Source organism: Melozone crissalis, unplaced genomic scaffold, assembly GCF_028551555.1.
Source record: "Melozone crissalis strain CALT ecotype California unplaced genomic scaffold, PUWL_Pcris_2 ptg000029l_1, whole genome shotgun sequence".
Lineage (NCBI taxonomy): Eukaryota > Metazoa > Chordata > Aves > Passeriformes > Passerellidae > Melozone > Melozone crissalis.
Genome location: NW_026535807.1, coordinates 4,566,204 through 4,589,229, shown reverse-complemented (window position 1 = coordinate 4,589,229; position 23,026 = coordinate 4,566,204). Strand labels below are relative to the sequence as shown.

The following is a 23,026-nucleotide window of genomic DNA, read 5'->3' as shown; positions in this document are numbered from 1 at the left end:
ACCATCATTGAAAAGTAACCCTGACAGTGTGGCTTTCAGTTTGAATGCTCTCTGTGGCATCAATTTGGCCCCCTGAGGTAATTCTCCTCCAGAGAGGTGTCATGCTACTCCACACAAGGGGTGACCCACCTTTGTGCCTTGCCAAAGTTCTCAAAAAAATCTCTGTTCTGGTATTTAGCAGAATGCTTCACATCAGAGCCAGTTGAGTTTGCATGAAGGTGACTTGGATTATCTTACCTTAGCAAACATGATGATCAAGCACTCTGAGGGACTGAAACTCTTCTATTATAACTCAGTAGGTTTTAATACAGTCATAAATAACAGCACAGCTCGTTGAGCAGAAGGATAAAAATCAAGGAGTTCAGTGGTGAGCCAGCTTGCATTTCCTTCATGTAAGTGAAGTCAGCGATTTATTATTATTTTAGGCTGTGTCTAATGGTCATATTAGTGGTGTGAATAAAATGAATGTATCTGGAGTGCTTTATTCTTCTGATTATTCAAGCCTTTCATATTGGGGCTGACATGAGACATCCTCAGCTGTAGGCAAAGTGGTATAGAGCCCAGCTAAGTCCTTCTAATTCTTTATTAGCTATAACATGTGGAAGCTCAGGGCATGTTACCAGTGTAAAACTGGTTTGGATTAACACCATCTTCATTCTCTCGCTTCTTCTGGTGGCTCTGTGTGTTTGCTGTAAAGCAGATCCCCTCCAAACAGGCATGCTCCAGGACCAGTGGCCTTTGTGCTTGTAGCCAGTGTGTTGCCAAGTGCTTTGTTAGAATAAATGGTCCTTTCAGAATTATTTTCACTCATATTTTGGGTTGCTTCTTTGAAAGTTTTGTAGGAAGACTTTCCAGGTGATGTTGAAAGCTGTTCCAGCAAGCACTGTTTGGGTTTTGGTGTGTTTGTGTTTTCACATTGGGGTCATGATTGGTGACATGCTCTTGGTGTGTGCTTTGTAAGCGACCTTGAGAGCAGCCCAACGTGTCCTTGGAATTATGTGAGCAGTGAATGGAGCAGTCTTTCACTTGATCTTTTCCAGACAAGTAGGTCAGAAGTGTAGATGTCTTTGGACAAGTAAGCAACAAGATGTGGAGGTTGGGCTTGATGACCTTTAAAGGTCCCTTCAACCCCAACTGTTCTGTGATGTCCTGCTGATATACAGTGTGCCCCCAAAAAGAGATTCTTTTCTGTGATAACCCAAGAGTTGCATTTCAGTTTACAAATGGCTTTTATTTAAAAAAGAGAAAGATACAACTGTTTCTCTGTGTGGCATTTGGGTGTTTGATAGATTTTGATTGGGTGCCATCTTTACGTCTCTTGTGTTTCAGTGCTGAATGTTGAAGTTTTGTAAATAAATACTTCGGTAGCCCACAGGCAATATTCTGAACACCAATTCATTCTCACAGGCTAATGCTGTGGATATGAAAGACTTGTAAATCAAACTCTCTTCTTGCTTAGCCCCAAAATGCCAACAATTACTCTCCTTAACACTGGAAGTTATATTGGCACAGGTGTGTGTCCATGTGCTATATATTTGAGCAACCCTTCACAAACCTTATAGTGACAAATGAGACCAGGTTTGAGGGTATCAGGTTCTAAGATTTATGAAAGCAACAGGTTGGGTGCTTTTCCCACTCTTACACTTTTTATTCATGGTTTGGGCAAAATAGCCAATTTTCAGTTAATTTTCACCTGTGAAAATCAGCATTGCATGGCACATTAAGACAAGATCATACAGGGGCAAAGTAGATTTACTGCATTAAAATTTTGAAGCTACTTGAATTTTATTTCTTAAAGTCTGGACAAGCAAATAACCTGTGCCATTCTGCACATGGATAACTCTACATCTCTAGGAAGTTGATAATAAGGAGTTTCATTTAAAAGTCATCATGTGCTGTCTCTCCTGCTGTTTTAAGCTTAGCTCTGGTTACTTTTTACCCAACATCTTTTATAAAACTTCTTTCAATTTTCACCATTATTCATTTTGTACGAAAGATGCTGTTATCTTTACCCAGTCCCATTTGTGTTCTTCACATTTGACAAATGAGTGATGGATGAGCAACCTGAGCAAAACCAGGTGTGGAGAAAGATGTCAGTTCTCCCTTGTGGAAGCTGCATACTCAGGGCTTCTCAGGAGCTGAGGAAAAGCTCATGTTCCTCCTTTTTCATAGCAGAGTGCATGTTTTCTCAGGTTTGGACTCCAGAAACATACCCAGAATCTCCAAATCCTGTGCACATGTGAAGGTTGACGTGATTTGAGCAGCACTCTGTTCTGGGCAGAGGATGGGCATTCTGCACCTCTTCCCTGCCGTGGGAAATGCAGTCAAGTCATTAAAACACCCATTTTTGCAGCTGTCTTACAGGCAGAGGAGACCTGTGTTGCAGAAAGAGTTATTTGTTGGGGATGAGCCATTTGTCAGGTGCAGGGAAAACTCGGGGCTCAATATGAGTTATCAGCAAGTTCTGTTTATTGAAGAGCGCATCAGACACTTATACAACAAGTAATAAGCTCATGAATATTCTGTAATTTACACCGTCTATTAGCCACACCACAACACTAGCTCTTCTTCATTCTTCAGAAGTTACACCTCTCTTTTCTCATGTTTCTTTCACTATTTATTATCATACTGCAGTTAAACTTAAAAACACGCTATCTTGCAAATGCAAGACTTAAAATTAACTGCAACCTTATACTTTTCCAATCTCTAGTCAGCTAAAATCTCAGCAGGCCTGGGAGCTCCCATGCTCTGCCCCTCAGGTCTGTCAGGGGTTACTGTGGGCTGGGGCAGTGCCAGGGTCAGTCACCCCTGGGAAATGTCACTGGCCTGCCCAGGCTGCCAGGACGTGACTGCTGCTCCGAGCTGGCCGGGCCAGCGCCGTGCTTGGCAGCCCCTCAAGGAGGATAAGGTTGGACAAATTATTTTACCCCTCTGATGTGACTCTTTTAAGCCAGTAGTGATCTGTGCTAGAGGGCTCTGGTAATTCTTGTGCTGGTGCTGCTTGGGCTGTAGCAGGGGTGGGGGATTATGCTCGGGCTGTGGAAGGCTTTGCAAGGGGAAGCTGGCAGAATAGGTGGCTCCAGACCATCTGCCTGAAGTGGTTTTGGGCTTTCAGGCAGCTGAAATGTCTGTAGTCCTGTGACTATGCTCCCTCTTGAATTCACATCTCCATGCCAAGTCTTGCAAGAGATTTTGGAAGCAACTTTATGTCTATCTTTGACAATTCCTGTGAGGAGGAGTCATCGGTGTCCTACTGTGAGTAATCTCAAACCCCTCTAGTGCTGATGCAAGTGCTGCTCAGCTTCCTTCTGAGAGAGAAGGGTGGCAGAAGTGGACCTAAATATGTGGTGCTTGAATTAAGCTTTTCACTGTGGTGGTACCATAACTCAAACTTGTGTGTCAGGTGTCGTTGTGTGGCTGCTGTTGTTGCCTGTGAAGTCAAAAAATTTACCCTCTGAAGCACCTGGGGTAGGTAAAACCATTGCAAAATATTTGTGCCTGACATTTTATGGAGTCAGTTGCTTGTCTGTCCTAAAATGTTGCAGTGTTTTTTGGTATCTTCTCAGAAACTGTATAAAATAAAAATTTATGGCATGTGTGTTGGGAAGTAAACAGCTGAAATGTTGGTTTCCTAACAGAAAAGTAGCAGGACTTCAAAGGACCTAATTCTGATTGAAAGACACACTTGCAGAATGGCAGCCAGCAGGCCACTAACTTGCAAATTACATCAGTTCCTATCTCCATGAGTACGTCTAATTTCCTTAGATACCATTGTCATGTGCTTCTATAGCTAAAGCATAGTTTTTAAATACTAATCTACAAAAACTTTATTCTTGTTTACTTTGTGGCTTTCCCTTGGATGAAAAGTCACGTTACACAGAGGAATTTTTGGTGGTGGACTAAACAATCCCTGGTTGTGTAAATGATGATAATTCTGTACAATGTGCCTTTTCTTTTTCATAACTCTGTGCTTGAAGATGAGTGTTGGATTCGCTTACTTAGACTGCAATCATGATCTTAAGATCTTAAATAACTTTCTCCTATCTGCTTTGGTTTTCAAGTTCAGAGGGATTTGGGGTGAATTAGGTAACCAGAGAGTTTTGTTTGCTGACTGATGGAGTTTCCTTGTGTTTGCTGTGTCCTAAGGTGAAATGATGGAATCAGCTCACCATGGTTGTCATTCCCAAGTCAGTGCAAGTTACTTTTCATCTTTTTCTTGCTCTTGGGCTTTCAGGTCAGTGTTGTTCTGGCCATTTTTCCTGGGTAATAGGTTAAAAGAAAGGGGCTAAAAGGGAGCAAATGTACTGTAGAAAATTTGGCATTAAGGGGAGAACGGCAGCTGGAGAAGTCACTGGAAAGTTTTATCTATTACTAAGTTCACAGTTGGCCCTATGGGGAATCACAGCCCAATCAATTTAATTTTGGTGACGTTGTAAATGAGGTGGCTGTTCCATCTTGGAGGACTGGGAAGGTCTCAGAAAGCAAGAGGACTGAACTTCTCATGTGAAGCTACTTCAGGCCCCTGACGTCTGTAGGGAGGGAAATGTGATGTTGTTTTTTAATGTTTGAATGCAGCATGTGAGGAGATGTCTTTGAGGATGAGTTAAACCATTGTCTGGTTGTTTGGATTGTGCCAAGTTTCATGGTAGGAGGGTACTTCCTGGCATTGCAGTGAAACCCATGATCAATAATTAATGAACTTAATTGAGGGGGTTTTATGGTCTTTAAGATTCTCAGACTTAGTGACCAACCTATGGTGAATATGATTTTACAGATTAACAGAACCTTGAACCTCTACTGGAAAACTTAAGGAGAATAAATCACTCTTACTCTAAGTGGCACTAATTGATTATCTTTCCCAGATATCATTCTCCTCATTTTTTTCCCCTAGCAACAAAGAACAGACAGCTATTGATACAGCTCCCTATTTTTATTCAAAGTCCTAGAAAATAGCTTGTTCCTGCTGTTGTTGGGTCTTTATACTTGGAAATGATGGGTTGAAGCAGCTTTGAAGCCCAGGACTAGCATGGTTAACAGGCATGGTTGTGCAGTGGACACAGCTGAAGCCTGGAGCCCTTGCAGAACACATCAGTGGATGTGGGTTTGTATCGTTTTTCTTTGGGTACCATTAATTGTTAAATGACACAGAATTTTAACCTTTCTTAAAAATCCCATGACATTTAGCTGTCTAGGCAACAAAAAGTTCTATTGAACTGAGAAAACTGACCCAAAAGTATTTTACTTGTAATTGTAAACTGTAAGTCCTAAGGCAATTTGCTTGAAACAAATGGTCTTTTTAATTAAAAAAAAAGAAAAAAAAAAGGTGGGGGGAGTGGGGTGGGGAGAAGAGTCTTCCTCCCCCTTGGTTCACTGTCCTCTGGACATCTCTGGTATGTCCCTGCTTAAATAAAGCATTGAGTGCTTCAGCTCTGCTGTCACAGGAAGCTTTGGGGATGTTTTTGGTGAGAAAAATCTTCTGTGTGGTTTTGGAACAGGGATGTGCTCCTTCCTTCCCAGCTCGTGGGGGCCAGAACAGTGGGGCAGCCTGGAGCTGCTGGCATTGTCATGGCCTTTGCTCACTTGTGTTGCACCAACAGAGGATTTTGGGGCATCTTCAGCTCTGCTTTGAAAGCAGCAGTGCTTGGAGATGTGATGATTAAGATTATGTGATTTGAAGCAGTAACTGCAATGGGAAAAGCAATTCTTGGTGTTCCACCTTCAAGAAGTACTCTCAGCACAAGGCCTGCTGGGTTTGTGCTTGCTTCCAGAATTCACCCATTGCAGAGAAATCAAACCTGTGCAAGGACAAATTCAGGAGAGCATAAATAACCCAGACCAACTCCCTGAGCCTGGTTACCTTCATCCAGATGTACCAGACACTCAGAGCTTGAGCCTACAGCAATTGAGTCCCAGCTATGGCAGAACTTGATGGTCTCAGAGGTCTTTTCCGTCCTAAATATTTCTGTGATTCTGTGACCTTGAAGCTTTCCTAGAGGACAAGTGGTAGTAATGCCACAGTTCATTAAATATTTTTATCCTGGTGTAAGTCCCGTTAGTTTTTATTGTTAGCCATTTAATTTCTGGATGACACTGTGCAAAACACATTTGCCAAGCCATTAGGCTGCCCTGGCCTGTGCCTGCCCAGGAGTGAGCTCTCCTGGGGGCCTCTCCAGAAGGAATTTGGTTACTGCAGCGCTGTTCCAAGTTCTTGCCATCATTAGCAAGTCATTAGTAAATTTAAGTCTGAGTGATTCCCAGCAAGACTCGACAGAAGGAGCAAGTATCAGCAGTATTGTTTCAGTTGTTTGTGTTGGCTTCATGCAGAGGAACTACTTGAGCCATGTGCTTTGTGCTTAAGCATACAGCTATGCTTTGTGTTTAAATTCCTGAGTCCTTGATCACTTAACAGGAAATATTTTTACTTTTGGAAACTGAAGGAAGTGTGTGGGTCTGCTCAGAGGTTCTGACATTTATGTGTAATGTAATGTGGATTCTGAAGAATGTCATCTGACATACACCTAAAATTCCCACTGATATGGTTTGTGTGCTTAAAGCTAGTGAAAATCATTGATTAAATGTTTGCTTGATTGATACCAGACCCAAGGGCTGGGAAATCTGCTCTATTTATATGGATTATTGCTGTTCTTTCCATGATGTGGAAGAAAATATGCAGCTACTCAGATACTTGAACTGGATGTATGCACTGGAATTAGCAGTCAGATTTCAAGATGAGTGAAGGTATGGGAAAGCCTTTCCCCTGCTCCAGTGATGTTGTTCTCCAGGGCATTCCAAAGTGTGAGGGATGAGTGCTGAGTAATCAGGGTGGCTCCATCCAACCCTTTTCTAGCCTTGTAGGCCTGCGCTGGGTTACACCTGGGTGCAGTCAGGTTGGTTTCTTTCCAGTGCCTTTCTCTGTGCTTCATCTGAAGAAAAGAGATCATCCTCAGTGCCAGCATGGCAGAGCAGATGGAGCTTGAGTGGCTGACAGAGGGACTCAGTGCAGCAGTGCCTGATGCTGGGGCCAGCCCATGGAGAAGGGGAGATGCTGCTGAGCTGGCATTGAGGGCTCTTCTGGAACTGAACCAGATTTGGGGCTCTGCTTCTGAGGCAGTGTTCTACTCTTGTAGCCAAATTCTTGTGTTACTATGCTGTGATAAATTTATCTTTTTTGCCATCTTGTCTTAACTCATTTCTGAAGTTCTGCAGATGATAATAATAATTCTCACATTGCTTCTTGTTTGTCAATACCAAAATGCCCAAAACCCAGTGTTCTGCTCAATTGAATAACATTACAGCAACACTTTGGTTGAGATGGCTGGAGATAGAGGGTTGCAGATCCAGAGGATTTGGTTTCAAGTGGGTTTATTTTTCCTTTAATGTCCTCATTCAGTCACATTTCTTAGGAAGTGTATCCAAACCAATAATTTGTCATCTTGCACTTTGTGTCTCATGAATTTGGACAAACAACAGGAACTATTCTTCACCCAAAATGCTAGAAGGGGCTGAGGACCAAAATTAGATCTTAATTCAAAGCTTTTATTCATGGTTTCAAGTTCAGGGTTGTGGAATTTCATTGTAGGGTTTCTGGGGTTTTTTTGCAGCACTTTGCTCATGGGATATTTTGTCAAAAAGGAAGAGTGCTTTATGGTTTATCTAAAGAGTGACTCTGGGGCATTTGGGGGAGTTTGCCCAAGAAGGCACATTTAGGTTGTCTTTGATGTAGAATCTGCAGAATAGGATGCTCTAGGCCAAAGACAAATTCTCAACAAACAGCATGGAGTCCATTAGGGTAATCCCCACCAGATTTCCATGATGGAACTCCTAAGGAAACTCAAGAGAGCAGCCAGTGACAAAACAGAGAATCAAAGTCTTCTTCGTGTCATTTTGGAGCAACTTAATGGCAGAAAATGCAGTTCTCTGTGTTCTTTGGTTCGTTACTAGACTTGTGTGAACTTGTGACATGTGAACTCAGAATTTACCTTCCCTGACATGCCGAGAGCAGTGCAGACGATTAAAACATTAATTATTAATTGAGAAACAAAATAAAATATTTTAATGTAGAATAGCACAACAAAATCACAGGGAGAGTAGGTTCTTGTGAAATAAGTTTGTGTTTCACCAACAAAAATCCTGCCAATTAGGCAGTGTGTGTCTCAAAACTTGACATGTAGTGGTTTCAGTTAAGTGTGTTGGTATATATTATAAATAATGTAGTATTTGATGATACAGGACTGAGATGTAGATTTTGGAACTTTTCTGGTGTCTCTCCTGAGAGTGTGAAGGATGGGCAAGTGATGGGAGCAGAGAGGAGAGACTTTGTTCCATCCTGGGATGGAGAACAGCAGAGATACCTGATGCCTGCAGAGGAAAAGGAATGTGCAGATTCTGTTGGGCAGTTAGGGATTGGTTTTAAAATAACATATTCAGAGAGAAACCCACTTGTTTGCTGACAACTTCATCTTCTTGGACAAGGAAAATATAGTGGAAAATAGACTTACCTGGATAGTATGGCTCTTAGCACTGATGATAGGAAAATTGATAATGCAGTTTGGAACTGACAAAGTGCTGTACTTATCACAGCACAGTATTGTCTATTGATACAGTGCAACAAAGCAGATTAAACTTTGTAGAAATAATATCTTAATGTGCTTCCCTGTGAGCTCAGACTTCAGAAAATAAGGCCATTTGGGCATTTTTTATGTGTTTTGAGTACAGACTTCTTCAAGGAGCTGGATAGAAAGAAAAAGTACGTTCTGGAAGGTGTAGGGACTGTGCCCAAGTGCAGATAGGTGCAGTTGGAACATGCATTAGCCCTTTGTCAGCCATTCCTGAATGGGAAAACTTGCAACTGTAGATTGAGACAGAATTAATGGCTTTGAAGCACCAGGGAAGCTGAGGATGGGGTAGAGCTTTTTCAGGTGCTTCACGTTCTGCTGCAGGTCCTGGGTTGTGCTGGGAAGCTGAGGACAGGACTGCAGAGCCCTGTGGGTTTATCCAGGGCACCCACTGCCAGGGAATATGTGTTAGACTCATAGGGCATTTATTCAGTTATTTCTTGCTCTGTACTTAAAAACTTTTAACCTTACTGCTAAAGAAAACTACCATTGTGTGTTAGTAGGACTGGAACGAAAGCTGAATAGCGAATTAGCCTTGAGCGAACTGTCAATCTGACTTTGATAGCCCATCACTTTAAAAGGTCCTTTTATGTTTATGAAAAAGCATGACATCAAAGCCAGGGGAAAAAAAATACCAATACTTAGAGCATAACTTAAACTTGCATAACTTCCAAGAGGAGGCCTTGTGTGAACTGTTTGTTTGTCCACTTGCATGGCTAATTAGCGTAGGTTACTAAAAGTCTGAGCAGTGGCCATCAAGTTTCTTCTGCTCTTCTGGGGTTTGTTGTGCTTCCATATGTGGATCCCTCAAACTGGAGTAGCATAGACAGAGGATATTGCAGTCACTTCTCTTGCAACCTCTAGGTAGCATGCTGGAAATGCTTGAGTATAACCATTATCAGGTGAGTTGTTATTGGAGACTTATTTTAAAACCTGTTGCTAAGAAGGTGTACAGTGTACAGGAAACCCTTTTCCTCTGATGTCTTGGGTGCTTTATTTGATTCCTTTCATTCCAATAAGTGGGGGTCGCTTGTAACAGCAAAAGTCACTTTAATAGAATTATTTTAAAGCAAGGTAAGTTCTCAGTGTTTTGCCATATTTTGGATTGATTTCTAGCTTCCGATAATAAATGATCAACGAAAGGCGACAAAGAGTTTCCAGGATATGGTGGAAAATTTTAATAAGAAAACAAAATGGCCTTTCTTCTCTTGCTTATTTAGAGTGTGCAACAGTTGTTCAGTATGAGGATTTTCATATTTTGTATGTAAAAAATTCCTAAGTGCTGAGAAGCTTATCTTAAATACAAAAATAGCTGTTGCTGACGACAGTGATTGATCTGAAATGAAACACTTCTTTTCTTGCATCTTATTTGCATGATGTGTTTATAAACAGGCTGTCTTATTTGTATATGATTTAGGCTGTGTATCTGAGGTATAAATAATCTGTAGGCAGAAAAAGGTGTCTTTGTTTCTTCTTTTATTTTTACCAAGGTATTGATTTTAAAAAAACCCAAACATTCAAAACCTAAACAACCAATAAGAGACCTTTTATATCTTTATTATTTGATAGTGGATTAAGGATAGCAATCCATTCTCCTTGATTTTAATTGTTAGCTACTAACAAGTAAAATGAGTCCTGCAGTACAAGTCATTTCTCCATATTTTAGTGAAAACTAAATGTCACATAGCTGAAGGTCTGAACTCAGAACTGACTGTTCTGGAGTGTCTGTATCAACTGAAAACCCGAGTGTTGGTCTTAAGTGAGAAATCTCATGTTGTAGAAAAATAGCTGGAACTTTTTGGTGTACTGATAGTAAGTCAGCTGTTGAAAGGCCAAATCATAAAGTGATTTCTTGCCACCAAATGTGAGTTCATGAAGCACTGTGGACTTCCTCGGAGCTGTACATGTTCGTCCTTATGTCACAAATCTATAGCTGATATCCACAGCAGCTGCAGTGATGTTGTAAAACAATAAAACCCTTTTATCCTTTTCAAATTGTGTCGTACAGGTGCAGACTCACCTTGAGAATCCAACCAAGTACCACATTCAGCAGGCCCAGCGGCAGCAGGTAAAGCAGTACCTCTCTACCACTCTAGCAAATAAACATGCCAACCAAGCCCTGAGCTTGCCATGTCCAAACCAGCCTGGGGATCACGTCATGCCACCTGGGACGGGGAGCAGCGCGCCCAACAGCCCCATGGCTATGCTCACCCTCAACTCCAACTGTGAGAAAGAGGTAAGAGCTCTCCTGTTCGTGTTTTTGTTAACACAGAGCTGTCATCTGCTTTAATCAAGTTGTTTTAAAACCGTACTTGCTCACCGTTAAGATGTTCTGTTTATCTTTTTCTGTTCGTCGTGAAAATGTAAATGTTCGTCATGAAATTGTGACTGCTACCTCTGTGTCTGCCTGATTAATAGATATTTTTGGTAAAAAGCCCATATCCCTCCAGCTTCCTCTCATTTGAACCATTTTAGCTAGTTTATACTTATTAAAACTACTTTTCTTGTTCCCCACCCTGTTGCTTGATGTGCACAGAGAATAATTGACCTTTGGAGAATACAAAGCAGCTTTGTAAGTTGTAGCTTTCTGGAATAATGTTATTTATGGCTTGTTCGTCTAGAAAGTGCAAAGAGCATAGCAAAAATAACTGAAAAAAACACAAAGCTATTTTGAGATATTTTAGGTATTTTTATGGTAAAATTTGAGCAAGTCTCCTGCATAGCTGGAAGGCCAGATTATCCCAGCTAATGTGCCCTAAAATGTCACTGATTGCTGTTCCAGTGCTGCAGATATAGGACTTCAACAGCCTATGTCTAGAAGTCCTTTGCAACCATGTCTTAATCTTTATTGGCAAAAACTGAGTTAGATGTTACATGTGTGCTCAGGATCTAAAGGAAAATAGTTGGGAAGATATTAACAAATATAAGAATCATGTCAGAATTTTTGTAACATGAACAGTAGGAGGCAATTGTAGAGTTCCTCTTGTCCTCTCATCCCCCCTTCAAGCTTTTGTGCCAGATTTTTAGTACAGATGCATTCCATGAGCAAAATGTTACACAGCTTGGAGAAACAGTTATTACAGAACATACTTTGCACATGCAAGGGTAATACTTGTGCTCCATAGTTTTGAAAGAAATGAAAATGAGATATTTCCATCCTATTGTCCCAGCTGTACCCAGACACTTTTTTCTTGAGGATATTTACAGCTTCACTTTGCTGTGTCATCGGGGACATGTGTGCATGACACTATTTCATTTGTGCTCTTTTTGGGACTGAGACTGTGCCATGAACTCAGATCCATGCTTTGCTTTTTCTTCTTCATCTTCTTTGTTTTTTTTTTTGTTTGTTTGTTTTTTTTTGTTTTTTTGTTTTTTTGGTTTTTTTTTTTTTTTTTTTTTGTTTTTTTCCTTTTTATATCTGCAGGGATTTTATAAATTTGAAGAGCAAAGCAGGGTTGAGAGTGAGTGCCCGGCTCTGAATACACACTCACGAGCATCATGCATGCAGGTACTGGATGACACAGGAGGTGGAGCACAGGTCCCCTTTCTAAATGAGCATGTTTCTTTCATGTTATGTTGAAAAATAAACTTGCCCCACAGTGTCTTTAAGAAGTTGAATATAAGATATATTTATGGTACAATACAGCAATGTTGTTTATTACCATTGGTGTCAAAAGCACATGAAGATATCTGGAAAAGGCTCATGCTCTTCTAGCACAGTAATGCCATTGCAGAAAAACACATCAACCATTTAAGGTCTTGCATCAGGAAGTCTTTTCTAACTGCGTTTTCCAAGACTGCATGGATGTGGTTTTGCCCTGATAATCTCTAAGTCCACATTTCTATGCAGATCACACTTGTGCTTTAAAAAATTATATGAGAAGGCTTTAATCTATCCGTGGTAATTCATCCTCAGTAATCACCCTTTTATATTTTCATTCTTCTTCTTAAAACGGAGGGGTTTTTATTTCTTACCAGAATCAGTAACAAGACTTTGGGTATGGGCTGTAACTGTTAGTTCCTTTCTTGCCCTCACTTCCAGTCAGTGTAATTTGTTGTGATCACACTTTCTGGAGCTGATAAAAAAATCCCATGTACTGCTACTTTTACCATCACCATTATGCATTGATTTTGTAGATCTCTGTCATTTAAGCTCTGTTTTTATAGTGAGCAAAAAGGAAATAGTCCTGTTCTGAAGTAGTCAATCCTGCAGGACAGTTTGGAGCACATGTGTGGGTGCTGTGAAGGGCTGTTTCCTCCTGCCTGTGCAGGAGCTTTTGGATGCACCTTCCAGCCCAGCCACTGAAAAAAGGTGTTTTGTGCCACCTAAAATCAGCTCTGGGCTGGGAGGGTGTGTGAGGGACATGAATCCAATGGATTCTGCTGTCAGGGGCCAGCATTCATGTCCTTCACACACCTGGGAGGATATGTGAGGGATATGAATCCAGTGGATTCTGCTGTTGGGGGCCAGCAGCAAATCCCTGCTCCCTCTCCTTCCCTGCAGATGTCCAGGGCTTGGTTTTCTGCCTGTGCCCAGGTTTTTGTCCCATTTTATGGAGGGGAAGCAGCAGTGGGGAGAGGGAGTCATGTCCTTAGAGTCATTTATTCCACAGTTTCCTCCTCCACTGCCCAGGAGGAGCAGTGTGTCCGTGGGCAGGAGTGCAGGGGAGCTGCTGGTGGGAGGAGGGGGCTGGACCATGGATCCTCAGCCCTGCCACGAGCTGAGTGTCCTGCCTGGACAGGACAGCAGGAGTCCCAGCTGAGGGATGGCCCAGCTGCGCAGGCCCCTCTGAAGGGCTTGGTCAGCCCCCTGTGTCCCTGTGATTCTGATAACTGTCCTGTTTCTCTTTGCGCTACAGATGGATGACGTGATTGATGACATCATTAGCTTGGAGTCCAGTTACAATGAAGAAATCCTCGGCTTGGTGGACCCAGCCCTGCAAATGGCAAACACGGTACAATGGGCCTTTCCTTCTGGTTTCCCTGTTAAGCCTAACTGGTTTTCCTTGAGAGGAGGCAAAACTGCAGCAGGACTTTTCTTCCTTGCAATTAAGTAGTTATTGTGTTGTTCTACAGAGAGTAATTAGATTTGCTTTGAAGAGTTTAAGGTAATACAGTTGCAATGAAAAATGTGAATTGAAAAATACAAGCTGGAGTCAGGTCGAGAGAATACAAAGGACAATTTTGCTTTTCTTATTTCTAAGTCAGTGGTAAAAGGATTGCAGCAGAGGGGTAAACTGTGCTACCAGGAGTAGCTCGTTCCCACTGATACTGAAGATTGTGATGGACTTCATACTTTGCTTCAGAAAAGAAGGAACCTCTGGCATCCCAGGCTCCTGAATGTTGTAATATTCAAGTAAGAAATTGTCTGCTGTGTGTTAGCATCCCTGTCCAGAGACACTTTCTGTTATCTCTAACATCACAGCTTTATCTCTGCCTGATTTCAGCTGGGGACAAGTCCCCAGCTAGATGTCAGCAAAGATATTACAGAATTTAGCAGGAGGAAAAAAAATATTAAAAAAGCAATCTTCCAAACAAACAAAAGGGAGGGAAGAAAGAGGGTTGAAAACTGAACAAGGCAGGGGATGTGAGAAACCTGTGATAAAAGCCAAGAACACAGAGGTGCAGAAAGCGCTGAGGGAAAGCACAGGTGTCCTCCAAGTGGCTCTTTTGGTTTGGTTCACATTGCTTTGAGAATTAATATAATCATACTTCTGGCATAATCTGATTTTGATCTTCTGTGGAGGGTAGCTCCAGTGAATTTTTTGCCTTAGGCTTAAGTGCTGTTAGATCTGACTGAGTAGATGTCTGCCAGTGCTGGCGTCTGCTTCTGTTTCATCTGCTGCCAGAATTTACGGCTTACCGCAGAGCATTGATTTTGTGGCATGGGTTTGCATTTGCTGACAGTAGCTGTCTGATGTCATGTTAACCTGGTGCTGTGCTCCCACAGATCCCCAGAGCCCTCTCAGAGCAGGGTGGGTGACGCAGGCAGCGTCCCACCAGCCTCCCCTTCTGAATGGTGCCCTTTGAGCGCCCAGGGAGAGAGCTGCACGGTCCTGCTGCGGAGAATAAATCTGCCTTTAATCTAAGATGGCTTGCAAAGTGCAGCTGTCCTGGAATCTGAGAGAAAACCTCAAGAAGCTGACAAAAGATAGCTTTCAAAAAGTTAATCTGTTTTTCAGTTTATCTTTTTTTTTTTTTTTTTTTTTTTTTCCCATGGAGGGATGAAGTTCTTCTTGAGTCCTTTATCTGAAGTTCCATTGGATTGTGACACATGAATTCAGAAGGGGCTTGGATATCTTTATGCTTTTCTCTTTTCTCATTTCACAGGGACCTCAGAGTGGTTCTTTGCTTCCAGGCAGGGATAGAAGGATACTCTGCACTCTTTTGGTGCAAGGAGCCCCTGTAGTCATTGTTTTGGGTAGTCTGCATCCCTCCTGTGCTTTGCTGTGCTTGCTGCATGGCAAGAAGCCTTGTAAAGGCTGCCTGATCACAATTACGGTGGAATTTCAGAATTTTCCCACTCTGTGTGGTGAAGTCTGAAAAATAAGGATATGAAACAGGGAAATTAGGACTTCTTCACTGATAAGTTTAAATAACTGGAAGAAAAAAGCGTATTTCAGTCTCTGGATCGGCCTAGTACCAATCCTGAAGAGATGGAAATTGAACCATGTTTCTCAACAATTGGTTTAGGGAAAAAAAACCAAGCCAGACACTTGTTTTGGGACAGGACTTAGCTCTTAAAACACGCATTTTATTAATAAGGAATTATTGCCTGCAGACTGAGCTAGGTTGAGGTAGGAGAAATGAAGAGAGGAAATGGGGAAATGGTCTCTAAAGAGACACAGGCTATAAATAGCTGTGCTGAGTCTGTGACAAAGGCAGTTGTTGTTCCATAAGCAACAAAGAACAAAAGGACCAGTTTGTTACAGTTGGTAACAGTACTTAATTGATAAGCAAAATCAGAGATTTCTGTGTAGGGCAAGCTAAGGGAGTTCCCAAGTACCTTGAATTGAGAATGGCCCATTGCAGTCAGCTGTGAGAGTGGAATAATATCTCTGGTGGAAGGTATCACAAAATGGTAACTAGCTTATAGAGAAGGTTTTCTGCCTAGGTATCACCTGCTAATTGAATTACTGAGTACTGTGTGAAGTGCTCTTGTGGAGATAACAATTAATTCATCCAGCTAATCAACTCCAGCCAGAGCCTGGTGTGGAAAGCTCTGTGAATAGGTACAGCTCCACTTGTAAATGTGACTTTCTTCTGGAATTTAAACTCCACAGGAGAGGAGTTTTGTTACAGGGAATGATGCTTGTAGGTCAGGGAACATCACAATCCATTGTGGGCTGCACGAGCTGGGGTGCAGAGCCCATCCAGGGTGTGCTGGTACCTTAGAAACAGCCTTGTTGATCACATAGCTGATGTCTCAGTGATTTTAGACAGAATGTGGGTGCTTGTTTTGTTGGAGTAGTGGAGGAGAAATGAAAGCCTCAGACTCCTATGAATGTACACTATGATGAATCTGCAGTCATAATTACCATATTTCAAATTTCTGTTATATAAAAGCCATTATTAGGGGAAAAAAAAAGAAGCAGATGCAGAGCGATAGGAAGATTTTAATTTATTTTACTTGGTGTTTGTGCAGTTTGTGATGCCAGGACCTTGAAATACTAAGTGTCCCAAGTGAAAGCATTTTCAACCATGCTGTTTCAATGAACATAACATGCTAAACCTGGCATAAGCCGCCCTTCCTGCATTTACTTTTTGGAAGAGTAAAGGTGGATGATCTGGCTGGTGCTGCATTTAAATTCCTTCTTAGCCAGAAATAGCTAAGAAAGCTGTAAGGAAAACCATATTTAGGTTGGAAACATGCTAGATTTTGAAGAAGACAGGGAAGGAGCCTCCTTAGCTCCAGAAAATTCCATGTCTTTCTCAAGTTTGAGATTCCAGCATCCCTGTGAAATGGCTGTGGAAGTTTTGACATTTTCCCATCTTGTACTTGAGGATGGTGGTGAAAGGCTCTACTGTCTTAGAGCCAAAATGTTTGCTAACAATTGGTATTTTTTTCCCAGTTTCTTTAAATAAGAAACAATTGAAATAAATGTCCAGGTGTCACTGTAGTGGGCACATAATAAATTCCTTTTGGGCTTTTTTTGCCCCATTTAAGTCCAGTGGCTGCTTTTGTGTGCTCACCACACTGCTGTCTTGTGTATCTCAAACCAATGCCCTCAGCACAGGGGTCCTGCCCTTTCCCAGTTCACTAAACCCTGCACTAATGATTATTGGGTTTACCTTAGTCAACTGATTTTATTCCTCTGGGAGCTGTTACAAAATTGAGAACAGAGGATGTGCCTCAATTTTAACTTATCTTTAGCTGCAGGTATTTTGTGTGACATGGCCCAGAGTGTTGCATGCACTTTGTTTTTGGAAAGGAATTAGTGTAAGTTAGTCCCAGAGGTGTGACCTGCAGCCATCCTGGAGAAAAGGCCTCTCAGGACTCATACTGAGCATGGACCATGTGTAGGAAAATGTTACAGCTGAAGCTTTGACCTGTGGGGTTTGGATGCTGGAGAAAGTGGTCAAAGAAAGGAGCTGATCAGTCTCTTTGCTCATGGATCACTGATTTAAGTGGAGATTGCTGGCATCGCCCTCCTCCTAATGTGAATTTCTCTGATAAGCATTCCTGTGCACAGCTTTAGCAGCCACGCACATGTGCATATTCAGCAGTTGCTGCCTGTCTTCTCTGTCCCCCTTTGTGATCATTGCTCACACTGGTCCTGTTTATTGACATGGAAATCTGGCTCAGTGTTTGACTCCTTTGGGGAAAGAAATCAATCACAAACTGTTGTAGCAATCAGGGTCCATGTTGCAGTAAGGAAAGCAGCTCGGTGTTCTCCACATTTCGTTACAACCTGGCTGCTTTACCCACGCTTTGAGGTGCCAGTTTTGAGATTTCTAACAAAAAATCTTTATTTCTGAAGTTCCTAATTAGATTTCACATGTCTGGTTATGAACTTCAAGTCCCTGGGCTATAAACAAGGTCTTTGTGCTCTGCCATGCTTAGGAGCATGAATAGTTCAAGCACATCCAAGTCAGAAGGGTGTGTGACGCTTTGCTGTGTTGGTGTCAGGGATGTGTTTGGGGACCCAAAGACACAAGGGTCAGCCTTGCAGAGCAGTGAGATTGAGTGGCACCAATGTGGGCAGGTCACAGCCAGCACAGCTGTGACCTGAGCAGCACTGTTAGATCTTCCTTTTTTTCCTTTTTCAAACAGGCTGACTCATAGTGAGAATTCAGTTACATTTATTCCTCTGTCTCTTAAACTGAGTCAGGGGACTTTGGTTTTGTAGTTGGCCATTATCTGTTCTCAATAACCATCAGCATGGCTTCTAGCTGGTGGTACTTTACATATCCACTCCTGTTTCATCTGCTTCCATATGGCAGAGAAATTTTCTTGGGTCCCAGTCTGGCAAGGCCCATCAGTAGGAGTTTAATAGTCCTGGCTGTGACTCACTGCATTGTATTCACCAGCATTATTTACATGGGTGTAAAGTTAATACCTACTCTAATCTCTGCAGGATCAGTGTCTTGCAGGGATTGGTTTTCTTTGCAGCAGTGATGATTAGTGTTGCCACTCAGATAAGATACCTGAGTGTTTTATACCTGTCTTTTCAAAACCAAATAAGAGATGGGTAAAATAATCCACTCAAGATAATTGCAAGCTTCTTTAAATATGTTTCAGTATAAAGGGATAGCTTTGATAGATCTTGTTGAAATACTGTCCTATTTCTGAATAAATGTACTTGTTTCAATACCTAAACAAACACAGCAGAGTGAACAAGCAATTGAGGAAACTTACTGTAAAAATAATCTTCCTCCTACTGGTGTGCGTTCTTGTTATATAAGGCAAAAAACAAAGTAAACTGAAATGTTTTCTGTGTAGGTAGCTTTCAAATCACATGAAAAATGTGATTAATTAATACAGTGTTCTTGTTCCAGCATGTGACAACTTGCAAAGTGCTTCCACTCACATATCCATGGAAAAAGTGGGGGGTTTCTCTGGGAGAGTTCTGTAGGCTCTTGGAGATGTGAGAGAAGTTTAAGGGATATAGATGTAATAGTTTTAGTGAAAAATAAGGAGCAGCAGTGCAGCAATATCATCAGCATTTTGCCTCTTCTCTTACCTCTTAATATTTTAAGTCTGCATACTTTTGAGGAGAGAGAACAGAATTTTCCCAGTGTAGATGTTTCACCCCTCACGTCCATGAATATCTGTGGATTTTGCTGACCTTCTTGCAGGCTCTGTTTGCACATGGAAAAGAGCACAGATTACCTAGCATATCCTGACTCTGTTCTTCTGTACAAAGGCATTCATAAAGGCAAACCAAATGATCCTTTTCCTTGTTTATCTTTTCCAGTTGCCTGTGTCTGGCAATTTGATTGACCTTTATGGCAACCAAAGCATGCCTCCTCCAGGACTAAACATCAGCAACTCATGTCCAGCTAATCTTCCTAATATAAAAAGGGAGCTCACAGGTAAATACATCTAAAATACCACCTTGGAGTAATAGTATCATTTTAATTCAGGTGATACTGGACATAATTTCTGTGATTATGGGAAAGAATATATGGGTGAACAGTTACTTTCAGCCTGTGTTTTTGTGTGGGTGCATCTGTGTTCACTGTCACAAGTTCATGTAAATCCTTAATTGTTACAGTCACACCTGCATTATGTTGTGTTCCAGGAAGCTTCCATGCACCTTTTCCAGAGCTGTTTTCTAGCTTGGGCTTACTGTTTGCTCTGTCAACACCAAACTTTAACAACTTCACATCTGGAGTCTCTGTGGGATTCATGTCAAGGAATGGTACACATTGGGGCTTTACTTCAGTAGGGGAGGGCAGTAATGAGCAAATAGCCTGTTATGATGTGAAATCTGGACATGCAGATCCTTTAAAATGTAAAGTTAGGCACTTGGAGGATTGGAATTTGATGATCTTTAAGGTCCCTTCCTACCCAAGCCATTCTGTGATCCATGAATATGCATCACTAAATTAAAATGAAATGTTCCTTCAAATTTTATGCCAGTTCCTGCAGCAATGCTCTGAACAAGCTGTGGGAGGCAGGGGCAGGAGAGTGGGACACTAAAAACCTTTTTCTCAAGCACATGTGTACAGGAGCAAGATAGTTTGAAGCAAATAAGTTTCATATTCACAGGCATGTTTTATTTCTGCTCACTTGGAAGAATATAACTACACATAGGGTGCATATACAAGGTGGGGCTGTCTCTAGGCTGAATAAATGGAGATCTACTCTGGAACTGATGGCAAAATCATATTAATGCCCAGAAATGCCTGTTCTTAAGCCCAACAGAGAGTCACTGACCATGCAGTAGGGTAGGGGCCTGGTTACTTTTTTGTCTGTCATCTTTCTGGGTTTCTGTTGTGAAAACTCACAGGCTGACTCAGTTGCAAAGCAGGTTCTGGGCAGAAATTAGTTTAAGCAGAGCAGTGTTAATAAGCCATGAGGAAATGCCACCTCTCTGAGCCAGGAGATATTTGCATTTATGGGACAGCACAGAATTTGAACTCAGCATCAAAAGAAGACACCCAGAGCACACAATGATTTGTGGCTGTTACAAAAAAGCAGAGCTTGTACAGAGATGGAACTGTGCAAGAGGAGGGTGGGAAGGGAGGAGAGCTGCTCCAAGTCCTGCATTACAGGCAGTTTTGTTGCCCCAAGTATAGAAAATTCCAGGGGCTGTGGGCTGCAAGCTCAGCCCAACTTGGATGTGCAAACTGATGGATTTTCTGCAGGTGCTTGTGTCAGGCTTCAGGCCAAGAAGGCAGAAAGAGAGGGGAGATTGTGAGTGATATGGTCTTATAGAAGTCTTCAATACATCAAAACAAAGCTGAAATAAGTTGAATGTCTATATGCTATGCTTATCTGAATTAATTTAGCTGAGTCTTTTTCTGATCAAAACAAAGTAATACAGAAGGAATTTATGGGCTACAGTGAGGGATTGTTTTCACAGTGGAATTTGTGATAAAAGATGATGCACTCATTGCTCCTCACTGACTTACTGTGGAACTGCAAAGTGCTTGCTGGTTTGGGGATTTGAATGCAATTGGGCAAGGTTTAATGACCTCACCTTTTAAAAACATGAAAAGGGGTAAAGCAAAGATAAAATACTTGAAATTGCTTGAGAAACTTAGGACCAAATGAGAGCTGAAAAGAAAAAATTTAGTTGTGCTGTTGCCTGAACTATTGCATTCTGAAGTTAATAATTATATTATTATTATTATTATAGAATATAATGGTAATAATAATAGAATAATAAAATATAGATAGTAAGTGTGTGGAGCAAGGTGAAGGGCAGTTCTGAGTTGAGGAGATAAGTTCTGTGCAGCATGACTGCCATTACTTTGCTTTTTGCTTTTCCCAAAGCAACAACCATTGTTTTATTGCTAAGAAAGGTGTTGAATTTTTCATCTTTTTTTAAAAAATATATAATAGAAACAGTTAGCATAGCTGGAAAATACACTGTTCTTAACAGGTCACTTAAGTGATCCCTTGGGTGCTGTGGTGGTGTGTGTGCACGTGCCACAGAAGGATGTAGCGTTAATTTGGGCGAGCAGAGCCTGTGAGTCCTGCGTGTGTCACATCCTGGGCAGGCAGCAGCGCCCTGGGCATGCTGTTCCCGTGGCTCAGCTCCTGGGACAGGTGTGCACACGGGGAAGGCATGCTGCATTTCAGCACCTGGCTGTCCTCAGATCCCTTGCTGAGTCAGGGCCTCCGTGGGAAACATTCCCATCCTGGGAGTCACTCTGGAGGTGTGGGAGGAGATGCTCCTCAGGTGCAGGGGTGAAGCTCAGTCCCAGCCTTGTGTTCTGGCATCCACAAGCCCTTCTTGCTCCTTGGAATGGGGGAAATGATTGGTGTGACAAATACCCATCAGCTTCCTGTGCAGGCATTTCTCAGGCTGAAGGGCTGCGATTGAATTGTTTTAATTCTCATTACCTCATTCACATGCACAGCATGTGTTTTTCCCACAGAGTCGGAAGCGAGAGCGTTGGCTAAGGAGAGGCAAAAGAAAGACAATCACAACTTGAGTAAGTTTTGGTTCCTCACATTTTGCACCAATTCTCAGAATGATTTTGGGTATTAAATGCTCAAATACTGATGTTTTAAATCTGCATGAGGTGCTGCACATAGTATAAAGCACAAGATCATTGTGTTGTGCCCATAGATCAAACATCTCAAATTCTTGTGAAATGTGTCCTTAAATCTACTACTGAATTGTAACTCTATTTTTATTTGTTTTCAATAAACCAAGTGAATGAGTGGTTGTTGTCGATGGAATTGCTGGGTTCAACATATGACCCAATTGCTTCTAACAAATCCACCTTGCACAATTTTACTTTTTTAATTTTAATTTTTTAAATTTAAATATTAGATATCTGATCAATTTGTGACTTTAAACAACAAATGGGTCCTCAGTATGGAAATTTTGTAAATTTAATTTTTGAAAGGAGCTCGTATTTCCAAATTGGAAAAAAAGTGTTTTAAAATAATTATGCATCTAATGACTTAATAAAGGATCCATATCTTTTCTTTTTATACTTTATAGTAGTAGAAAAAAGGAACTGTTTCATGCCTTGAGCCACTCAGAAGCCTTTTCCATAGCATGAAAAGGTAATGCAGGAAAATTGGTATTTAAATTTGACTTTTGGATCCTCAAAATGTTGCACATGGAAGACTTTTAAAAAAAGAGACTGTGCCTTTTGTCCCTTTTTCTTTCTTGGGATTTCCTTGAGCATCTAAATATTTGTCTCTGAATTTGTCTGTGATCCTTATCCCTAGAATCAGTCATTCTGATTTTTAGTCTCAGCTAAACTCTGCAGTCCCAAAATTTACAGTATAGACAGAACTTCTATCTTAGTGTGTCCATGTGTAGGAGAGCAAAATAAATTATCACTGGATTTTAAGCTTCAGGCAAACATTTCAGTGGTACTTAAAGAAATCTTTGATAAAGCACTTGGTAAGTTGTGATTAAGTGTGAATATTACTTGTAACATTCATGCTGTTTTTCCTAAAGTTGAAAGAAGAAGAAGATTTAATATTAATGATCGTATAAAAGAACTGGGCACCTTGATACCCAAGTCAAATGACCCGTAAGTACAACACGCCCAGGGAGATTGTGGGAGGGAGGAGGTAAAAAAAACCCCAAATTCCTGTGTTTCCTACTTGCTCTCTGCACTCTGTGACAGCAGAAATGCTTGAAAGGTCCCATTATATTTTTTGAAGATTTTTTTTGAGGGGTTAATTTTTCCCCTTTTGGAACCTGCTCGTGTTTGTATTAATTAGATGATTTTTGTCTCAGATCTGGGCTTGGTGCTGGGAATGACTGACT

At 41.4% G+C, this 23,026-nt stretch overlaps 1 protein-coding gene across 1 annotated transcript in view; it reads left to right on the top strand.

The window, feature by feature from the left end:
- The window catches only part of MITF (melanocyte inducing transcription factor), a 97,231-nt gene that overhangs the window by 69,434 nt on the left and 4,771 nt on the right, over positions 1-23,026 (top strand). Inside the window, exons 3-8 of the mRNA XM_054280969.1 lie at positions 10,624-10,851; positions 12,040-12,123; positions 13,475-13,570; positions 19,034-19,151; positions 21,669-21,725; positions 22,712-22,787. Coding sequence (XP_054136944.1) covers positions 10,624-10,851; positions 12,040-12,123; positions 13,475-13,570; positions 19,034-19,151; positions 21,669-21,725; positions 22,712-22,787 — 659 coding nt within the window. The remainder of the gene's footprint in view (positions 1-10,623; positions 10,852-12,039; positions 12,124-13,474; positions 13,571-19,033; positions 19,152-21,668; positions 21,726-22,711; positions 22,788-23,026) is intronic.